Source organism: Mizuhopecten yessoensis, unplaced genomic scaffold, assembly GCF_002113885.1.
Source record: "Mizuhopecten yessoensis strain PY_sf001 unplaced genomic scaffold, ASM211388v2 scaffold715767, whole genome shotgun sequence".
NCBI lineage: Eukaryota > Metazoa > Mollusca > Bivalvia > Pectinida > Pectinidae > Mizuhopecten > Mizuhopecten yessoensis.
The window spans coordinates 18662-30050 of NW_018479781.1; the positions used below are offsets into that span (position 1 = coordinate 18662).

The following is an 11389-nucleotide window of genomic DNA, read 5'->3' on the forward strand; positions in this document are numbered from 1 at the left end:
TTTTTTATTTTGCACATAAATTTACAATGACATTATCAAATCTCACAATGCCCAGCGATATTTCAGCAGCCGTCATGTTTATTTACATTGGATATTGTAGTTCCGGTCAGTGTTGTAATTAATACGCTAAGAATTGTGTCTCGTGCGGCATGGTAATTATGTCTCGTGCGGCATGGTAATTAAAGTCCCATCAACGACACAGCTTTCAAAGAGGCTATATAGTGACAATGCCATGCAAATGTAAATATAGCTCAATGAAGAACAAATGGAGGAGATATCACTGATTGTATTAGCATTCAAAGAGAAAACATACGTGGATAATCGTTCTGCTAAATATGAACATGAAGAAAGAGGAATCAAATGAAGTGTATGCTTGTTACATGCAAGCCACCGTACCAGGACTGGCTACGAACGACCGCTGACCTTGGGAAATATTAGACCTTAATTGAAAGGAACTCGAACAAGACATGTATTGAGAGACTAAGAGAGAACCGTAAATCGGGAAACTTATTTTCCAAGTTGGAAGATCGTCGTTGAACAGAAAGATCGTACAATGGTAGGATGATGATTCCAAAGCCAACGTTTGACTTATATACATTTAGGAACTATCATTACTGTATACAAATCCTCACAACAGTTACATGAATACGAAGAACGTATCAGTATTGATATGATTGAGGTATACCTTTAGGTATGTTCCTTAAGATATCGAAATTGTAGAAGGATATGATTTTTTTCATAAAAAGGACATTGGTTTAAGAAATGGATTTCTATGAATTAAAGCGACAGAAGTCTGGTGGTTTTTTTCGGGATCTATAGTTGTTGGTGTCCAGTGGCCGAATCTTCAAGGGAATGTATTATAGATAGAGAGTATAAATAGGAGTGAAAACAGCAGTAAGGAAAGCAATGCTAGATTAATAAAATATGCCACCTCCTTGGGTGAGATATCCGAGGGGGGAGATTCTTAAATTGCCAAATACGAGGTTCGAATTTTCCACATACATGTACCTGAAGGGTTTAGTTTAATTTTAGTTTGTTTCGGTGAAGGATTCTTTTCCTCTTATCCTGTTGACCCCGTTATAACCCTAATGCAACTGACTCAATGTATTATTGACGTTACGTCACTGTATTTGTGACTAGACGTCATGCAATTGTCAAGAGTGAAGTATTTCTTCGACTTAACCCTCGGATAAGACAAGGATATTTCACACCAGGGAAAGTGTGGTACACCTTTCCAGGGTAAGAGATTAATAGAATCTTTCACCCCCTTTGGGGTGTGATAGGGGAATCTCAGCCCGAGGGGGTGAAAGATTATTATGTTGCCAAACACGAGGCTTTGCCGAGTGTTTGGCAACTTAAGAATCTTTCCCCGAGGGTTGAGATTCCCCTATCTTACCCACAAGGGGGTGAATGATTCTTTTTTCTCTTACATGTACCCTGTTTTCCCCAATGTGTTTCATATACACAATGTAATTATAACGTTACATACTAAATTCAGGGTTGCCGTGACGTTGATGGATTGTTGACGTGACGTCATTGTATTGTTGCAGTGACGTCATACCATTGTTATAAATAGGGGAATCCCCCCGTCTCAACCCTAGGGCGGAGACAGATAAATTTAGGACCGGCAAAACGAGAGATAAATCTGTCAGGTGTGGGAGAAAAGGATATCTCACACCTGTAAATGTGTGGTACAACTGTCCAGGGTAAGAGACAAGGATATTTCACACCTGTAAAAGAGACAAGGATATTTCACACCTGTAAAAGTGTGCTACGACTGTCCAGGGTAAGAGTAATAGAATATATCGCTACTGGTTGTGTAAGATAGAGAAATCTCAACCCGAGGACTAAGATTGTTTGTCCAGAACGAGGCTTGCCGAGTTTTGGACAAAAAATCTTAGTCCTCGGGTTGAGATTTCTCTATCTTACACAACCAGTAGCGATTGATTATTTTTCTCCCATATCTAACAGTATTTTAATGTGAAATAAAGGTAAACATGGACCCACAACACATAAAGGCAATGTGTTGATGGATTGTTGACGTGACGTCATTGTATTGTTGAAGTGACGTCATGCCATTGCTATGAATAGGGGAATCCCCCCGTCTCAACCCTAGGGCGGAGACAGATAAATCTAGCACCGGCAAAACGGGAGATAAATCNAAAATCTGTCGGGTGTGGGAGAAACAAGGATATTTCACACCAGGAAAAGTGTGGTACACCTGCCCAGGGTAACAAACAAGGATATTTCACGCATGTTCGGAGGGACATTACTGAAAGAAATGAAGCGTACTTTAACGTGCACTATTACTACTAGCAAAACGAAGGAACGGGGAAATAAGATATAAGCGCTTACGATATTAAGGGAAATACACGACATCACGAGATCAAACAGATTAATGTCATTTAACCAAGTCAATAAGACTCGACACCTTTTATTTAGCCTAGACAAAAAGGGATGACCGAAAGTGAGGAAATATTCATGAAGTTAACGTATGGTCAGCAGAGGGATACCCTACCGAGGAATGTAGTCATTAGTATGCCTTGTTGATTTCTTATCACTACCCCAGTTGTCACTTTGAGGACGTGTCATTGTTAAGACTCAATCTACATTCACGTTTTACTTCGAGGACGTGCCATTGTTAAGACACCATCTAAATTAACGTTTCGCTCCGAGTACATGCCATTATTAAGACTTTATCTAAATTAACGTTTCATTTGAAGGACGTGCCTTTGTTAAGACTTCATCTAAATAAACGTTTCACTTGAAGGACGTGCCTTTGTTAAGACTTCATCTAGATTAACGCTTCACTTTGAGGACATGACATTATCAAGACTCCATCTAGATTAACGTTTCGGTTTGAGGATGTACCATTATTAAGACTTCATCTAAATTAACGTTTCACTTTGAGGACGTGCCATTATCAAGACTCCATCTAAATTAACGTTTCGCTTTGAGGACGTGCCATTATTAAGACCCCATCTAGATTAACGTTTCGCTTTGAGGATGTACCATTATTAAGACTTCATCTAAATTAACGTTTCGCTTTGAGGACGTGCCATTATTAAGACTCAATCTAGATCAGCGTTTCACTTTGAGGACGTGACATTATGAAGGCTCCATCTAGATTAACGCTTCATTTTGAGGACATGACATTATTAAGACACCATCTAGATTAATGTTTCACTTTGAGTACGTGCCATTATTAAGACTTCATCTAAACTAACGTTTCACGTTCAGGACATGACATTATTAAGACTGCATCTAGATTAACGTTTCACTTTGAGGACGTGCCATTATTAAGACACCATGTAGATTGACGTTTCACTTTGAGGACATGACATTATTAAGACTTCATCTAAACTAACGTTTCACTTTGAGGACGTGCCATTATTAAGACTGCATCTAGATTGACGTTTGACTTTGAGGACGTGCCATTATAAAGACTACATTTAGATTAACGTTTGACTTTGAAACTACACAAAAACAGTAACCTATTACCAAGGGGGGTTACTCGCCTTTTTCACAGGCACTTCATAATTCATCACATATGTGTCAATTGTGTAATTGGTAAAGTTGATACCAAACAACAAATAATTCACATGCTATCTTCTGATGCATTTAGACTACATTTCAATCTGTTTCACACAGTTCAGCACCCGGTATCCATAGTTACTTATACATCAATTTGTATTATTTGAAATGGGTAAAATGTTTTCATTCTAATTACACTTTTTTATATGGGTTGTTTTTTTCACTTGATTCAGCATACAGATGAAATTAGCAAAGTCGAGTATGTCAATACATTTTATTTCCATAATTACAGCTGACAAAAATCATTTTTTTCGAGTGAAATATGTTGAAATTTCTAGGTGAAGAAAGTAAACAACGGTTGCTTTGGTGTCACTTGTCTGATGTTTCAGAACATCTGTTTTTTTGGTGCTGTTCATCGGTTACAGGAAGTGTTTCTGCTGCTAGTTTGTTGTTATGAATAGTTCCTGGTGTTCATTTTGTTATCAGTAAGCCTTGATGATGTCATGATGACATCACAGTAAGTATGACGTCATCAAACAAGTCGGAAACATCATAGTTTCAATGTACTGTTTTGTTGTTCACATGCAAATTATCTCAAAGCATCATGTTTAACCCAAAATGAAAATGTATTCATGAAAACTACAAACCTATTCAAGTTTCCGTTTTTCAGATTACCTCCCTTTGTTGGTAGATTGAGAACAGAATTGGTAAAAATTCACCAAACAGGAAAATTCATATTACTCGGTCACTTTTAAAGATAGAAGGGATACGGATACGTCGTTTTGGTAATTGTGTCATTTTCTAGACATTTAAAAGTTTTTAATATAACAAACTGATATATACATTGTAAGGTAGCAGTTTATAGAAGCGTAAGGTGACCATGGTTGATATTTTTATACAATTAATAACCCCTATAATTTTACACATATCAAAATTTTAATAAATAAAATTCTAACACGATTCGTTTGCAACGCGTGTTTTGATTTGATACGGACCATATTCTAATCTGCGATAGAATCAAGATCAATCGTGTTAAGCTCCTCCCATCGCACTTAAGCCACACCCCGTTTCTAACCAAAACAATATGGCGTCAAGCTCGCCTCTTAGCGAAATCATGCTGATAAGGCTAGAAGGCAACAGAACAGAAACGACCGATGGAATGTATTTGTTGAATGAATTAAAAAGCAAAAAGTACATATTCGTTGTTCTTACCTTCATTTATTACTGAAACGTTCGTTCAATCCGTGTGAAGGCATCTGTTTAGATCCGAAATCAAATGAAACATTTCACATGTTTCGTATGCATTTACACAAAACTCTCCACAACTCTATACAAATCATCACCGATTTTGTCGATAAGCACAGGTTTGTATGCATACTGACATGGAAATGTAAGAACTTGGTCAATATTAATCCAAATGTGTCGTATAAACTTTGGTAACAGGACGTACAGATCGAGCGCTCGCCAGTATGGGCGGGGCCAAATGACCGACTTTTGAAAGCTTCTTTCCGATTGGTCAGTCCGCTGCAGAATGACACGTCGCCAGTTCAGGTCACAACGTATTTTACTGCGTACTTGTTTACAAGGAAATACAATATTTTTTTTACATATTAGCGTAGTATATTTGTTAAGGTGTGTTAGAATGGGGATAGTACGTTGTTTTTCGTGTCTATACTGGCGATTAAAACATTAAATTTGGTTTAAACTCTCGACCTATCGTTCTCGAGTTCAAACCCAAATTTCATGTTCTAATCGCCAGTATAGCCACTCAATACAACGTACTATCCCCTATATAGCATTAAAATTGGCATATACAATCAAGTGGGCTATATGGGCTTCATAATTTTTCAAGAAAATAAAAAGAATATGGTTAGAGACTACAGTTTTGGCCATTTACAAATCAGTATCTACACAACAAAAGCTAGATTTTCATGTAGTCTATTTTTGTACTCATCACATGTGTAAATATTGTGAAAAATCCACCGGAATGACCTTTGCGAAAATGTGAGTATTTCTGCTACCGAGTACGTGATAACTTATTTAAGACAAAATTAAAAAAAAAATACTACTTGTTCTTACGGGGGGCAAAATTTGGGTTAAAAAGCATGTGTGTTTATTTGCATTTTTGTAGGGTTTTATATGTAGTAGACATGGTTTTTAGATGTCCAAAATCTGGGGAAAACAATTCTTGAAAAAAATATCATTCTTCTTAAAAAGGCATTCGTAGCGTAAATTATAAATATATTTATATATATATATGTGTGTGTGTTGTGCAAGATCAGTCCAATATCCATGTTTATCTGAGACATGCCGTTAATTTTTAGGATCAGACCATTTCTACTGTACTATGCTACCATAGCGCCAATTATTTTTTTTACTTCGGATTGTCAATCTAGCACGAGGTATTACGTGGGATATCCCTATCTAGTGCAAGAAAAGCTGGTCGAAGATTAAATGGTAGAATAGATGGAGGACATTCTAACATCCTAGATTTTGAACGCCATGTCAAATTTACAATAGATAAGCTCATAAATGTGTTGAACGATAACATGCTCTTAAGTTATCTCGATCTCCGTGATTAGTATGACAAGCTGGAACTTGTTACAGAACTGAGATACATAAACGCATTCTGGCAAGCCTTAACGAAATACAAGTTACAAGAGAATTCCCTTTACTACAAGAAGGTGCTATTATTTTTGGGAATTCAGCAAGGATTAAATGTATATAGCTCGCCAATTGAACAAGATTCACGAGTATGATCCTTATAGCCTAAAGGTGCTAGCATACCCATTAATTTGTAGTAGTGAAGTAGGCCTAGACTGATTTGTGAAAACACGTGTCAACTAAAATTGCAATGCCCCAGTACGTGATGTATATAGGCCCTGTCGGCCCGCACAGACACATGCGGTCCCAAAATCACGTGCCGATCAACATGTACGATGCTCACCATGTATGTTCACTAAACTAATACCCGATCATATATATCTAAACCTAAAATGCAGCCAGGTATAACGCACACTGCAAACAGTGCCGGAAATACGAATGCACACATACAAAATTCGGTCTGACGACATCGAGGAAATTATAGCAAAATTTAAAACTAGAATTAAACAAGATATTTTACGCTGTCTAAATGCGAAAAGGACAAGCATATTTCCTAACGATGATTCGAATTAGGACGACTAATTATGACTTGTACTCCATTAGACAATATTTGGTTTCCGATCAGCTCAAACTTGTATAAAAAGGAGGGCTCTTGTCAAGGGGCAGAACTCTAGTTAAAAACTGACACGATATACAACGAGAGGTAACTGCCCTAGTTTCACTTCTTCCCTTTGTTTGTATTCGGTCCTAGTTTTACCGATTTTGAGTTTAAAATGCGTACGCTTTCGGTCACTCTTCCGTATTGTCATGTTACTTGTTCTAGACAGCATCCTAAGTACATAAGGTGACAAAGTGCGATAACGGAAATTCATTTTGTAACTGCACGTGACGTGTGGGCTTCAAAACACAAACATATTACACAACAACGGCCCAAAGATTAAAAACAAGCCCGTGTAAAGGTGACAGAAGTGTAGACCATAGATATTCTACTTCACATGACAGTACAAACCGACTCCTCGCACATCGGCAAGATTCAATCCGGTTCTACCGAACACAAAATGGCCGATGGTCGTAAACACGTGCACGGAAGACCCTCCATCGATAAACAGGTGGAAAGAAATTGTAGCGCCGGGACGAGGAATCGAGCTCCGAATAAAACCATTTCTGTAGACAACATTGTGATGATGGAAAGAGACTTCAAAGAAAATCAAATTATAAACACTGTATGATGGTTTACCGCGAACAATGGCCAGCACGAGAGGTCCTATACTCACGATCACTTTACACTTGGCTGTAGCGTAACTAGACAGGGTCGATCGCCGGCGACCAGGTAGCTCAATTGGTAGAGCGTCCGTCTTGAGTTCATAGGGTTCTGGGAACGAATCCGGTCTGGCCTTGTATTTTTCCTCTCTTGTTACAGTAGTAAATGGACCAACACTTGTTTCACTTGGTAAATGCTTAGCAATGACAATGAATACATTGATGTTAAAATGAGTCTACCCGAACATCGAGGAATACTCATCGATGACAAGGTGGAGAAACAAGATGAAATGACATTCCACACAATGAGATCAACTTCTGCAAAACTGCACACTTTCAAGAGACCAACTCCTTGAAAACCATACACTCCAAAGAGGCCAACTCCTGCGAAAACCATACACTCCAAAGAGGCCAACTCCTGGGAAAACCACACTCCAAAGAGGCCAACTCCTTGAAAACCATACACTCCAAAGAGGCCAACTCCTGCGAAAACCATACACTCCAAAGAGGCCAACTCCTGGGAAAAGAGACACCCCTAAGAGATCAACTCATGCAACACTGCACACTCCAGAAAGATAATTTCCTGTTAAAACAGACACCACAGCAACATCGGCCACTGCAGAGGGATCAAAGAGAAATCCGGCAAATCATAAATGAGGTTGAAAAAATTCATATAACTCAATTATCAATAACTTCGGCCTACTTTCCATGTTTGATTAACATTGAGCTTTTTTTTTGCAGTTCGCTGCATCGTATCGTATCGCGAAAATTAGTTTTTCGAAATAACATTTATTGCGTCGATTATAGTTGGTTCATTATTACACTGAAAAATTGTTTGACAGAGAGACAGGTGGGGCAGTACAAAAAAGTATTGTGTTCAATGTTCCATAAAACAACAAAAGTAATGTGTTCAATGTTCCATAAAACAGCAAAAGTAATGTGTTCAATGTTCCATAACACAACAAAAGTAATGTGTTTAATGTTCCATTAAATAACAAAAGTAATGTGTTCAATGTTCCTTAAAACAACAAAAGTAATGTGTTCAATGTTCCTTAAAACAACAAAAACAATGTGTTCAATGTTCCATAAAACAATAAAACAGAGTAGAACATTTTTCATCCTTGTACAGGAGAGACTAAATATGCACTTCCTTGTAGTAATTTGTTATATTGTAAGAACCAATCACAGTAATCTGTATTCTGTAAAATATATAAATCGGAAGGGGATTTAATAACAAAGCACATATGGCGCGATATTTACTTAACTGTTCCAAAGTGTACATGGTCACATATTCATTTTAAACTATATTGTGCGCTACATGATGGAATAAGGTTTCTAATTCAAGACCTGTAATATATATGGACTGCTAACAGGCTTTAAAATTTTCTCTTACATGTGCGCGCCGTCGTTCCGCCCACGTGTCGTCTGTCAAGTTAACATAGAAACAGCGAGCGAGGCCAATGCTACCTATCTCCTTGTCTTCACAGTGAACCATCATCAGGAATCCCCGTAAACTGCCAATGGAGGCTAGCAAGACAAACAGTAAAAATCAATTCGTTATATTCATGTCTAGGGACATGTAGAAGGACATACGTAACAAATACCGATCGTTACACTTGGCCGGGTCACATGTGTAATAAACACACATACCTAGTACACATGTGCCCACCCAATGATATTGACGAGAAACAGATCCCTTCAGTTCATTCGATTCGACCCCCTGATATGGGTAGTACTCATATTTTCCTGGTTAGTCTAGTACAATGCTGTTCCAAGATCAAACTCAAATCTATTTACTAACTTTTGGTCTTTTGGTCGTGAAATAGACATAGAATAGCGCCACTTAATAAGCTGGTGCGACCCCCGTGGGCAATGCACGTTTGATGCAAAAATGTTGCATCGAATACTATTTAAGGGACTGCTATTTCTAATAGCAACGTAATGACTGTAATGTTTTAATGAATACTTAATGACAGTGTGTATGTATCGGAAAAAACATCATAACGAAACTGTCCAGTTGTATAGATGAATAGATCAGGTCTATTAAATATTCATTGACGGGAACGTCACGTTGTATTGAATACATAATATAACAAAATGAATTTTCAATGACGAAATGTCACGTTGAATATTCATAAGATATTGAATTAAATATTTATAATTACAGAATTGTTAATTTGATATGTATCAAAGAAGAACTGTTGTATCGAATATCCAATGAATATGTATATGGTGTTTGATTAATTATTTATCCCCTAGGACTTTTGTTGAGGTAAATATGAGGTTATATGAACACAAAAAGTGGTATTAACCGTCGATTTAACTGCATTGTCACTTAAATAAAAGTATCTACTTGTTAAATTAGATGCTAAACAATGTTTTAACCATTAAATAACTTGGAACGTATATAAATTGCACAAAGGAAAGTTTTGCACGTGGCACATAGCATAGTGACTTTGCAATGGAAATGACGCCATAACGTGGATATTGACCTAGTGGTTCTGAAAGTACTGAATCGACATCACTAATCACAACACATCCACGTGATTATGATCTAACCAATGTGGATAAAGGAACAATGTGCGTCATTTATAATTATGGAATTGAAATATTCAAAAAGTATCTAATTGAATACGATATATTGAACTGTTGAATTAAATGTGAATAATGGAGTTACTTATTCTATTAATATTAAATGACGGAACCGTCACGCTGTATTGTTTAAATATAATGTATTGAATATCAATAATGACGGAGCCGTTTTTTGGATACTTGATTATGTTACCGTTACGTGATATTATAAATTGATGAGTTATTGAATACATATAATGATGGAGCAAATTGAATTTGTGAAAATTACGTGATATTGAATATTTATGAGGTATTGAATAATTATAATGACGGGGCTGTTGTATTGAATATTGAACGAGAAGAGAAATTTAACGGGTCTGTTTTGTACAAATATGTAACATTCTACCACCTGACCTGTGTGTACTTACAGTCGTAGGGAGCCTGCCATATGAATTCGGCTCGGTACATCCCCTCCCCCATATCCATTACATTCGCCTCTAGGCTACGAGGAGTTCCAGGCCAGTCTTCGTCCGTGTCTGGAACCCGTATATATATATAGGCATTATTTGACAGGTTTCCAGTTGAATAACATTCTATTTTAGAAATATGGAAGATTACCAAAATATTTCACAAGTGCGAAGCAGGAGTAAAAAATGGGGATCTTCTGACAAACAAGTGGCTTATATATGATATTCAGCAAAAACAAATTTCCAATATTCTCTTAATTCACAAGACAATGCAAAAAAGGCTGCATCCAAAAAGTGCGAAAATAAGTAAAACAAAGATCTTATGACGACACGTTCAACCAGAAGGCTGATCGCCATTTTAAGTTTTCTTTCAAAAATGCTATTAATTATGTTGTTACGAAGAAAACTTTGGTGTATATATACATGTAGCAAAGGTGTACAAAACAGCAGCGTCTAAAACCAAAAACCTACGGCTATGAATGCAGTGAATTGAAATTACCATTCCAACTGATCGATACTTAAAAGTAATATATTCACATGTTGCCTGTATGATACATTTGAAATCCACTACCTACTTACCTGGAATGGGTGGGATACACAGGTAACCTAGCCTCTGTATTATACATGGCACGTCTTCCTGAAAGATTGAAAATAAAGGACTATTACATATCAGTAACAAAAGGATTCTTGGTAAACATGGGGACCATCTGACTTCACGGCCCATTGGTACGGATGCTATGATACAACGATATATTTGATTGGAAGGAATTTATCACTTGACAGAGGAAGAATACATCAAATTATTGTCTCGCGCTCGATTTTCCCCGATCGTATTTCCGGTATTCAGAGCCTCTCTACATCAGAGTTCCGAATGACAGAAGCCAACGACAGCAACATGGCGCGACAACATGATCGTCTTTTTTTTTGATCGATAATTGTTCTTGTCGTCAGGA

At 37.2% G+C, this 11389-nt stretch overlaps 1 protein-coding gene across 1 annotated transcript in view; it reads right to left on the reverse strand.

Moving 5' to 3' along the window:
- The window catches only part of LOC110441241, a gene marked incomplete at both ends in the record, with an annotated part of 21743 nt that extends 10670 nt beyond the window's left edge, over nt 1–11073 (reverse strand). Inside the window, 3 exons of the mRNA XM_021484347.1 lie at nt 8792–8925; nt 10398–10505; nt 11016–11073. Of these exons, the coding sequence (XP_021340022.1) occupies nt 8792–8925; nt 10398–10505; nt 11016–11073 (300 nt within the window). The remainder of the gene's footprint in view (nt 1–8791; nt 8926–10397; nt 10506–11015) is intronic.
- Between the last annotated feature and the right edge of the window lie 316 nt (nt 11074–11389).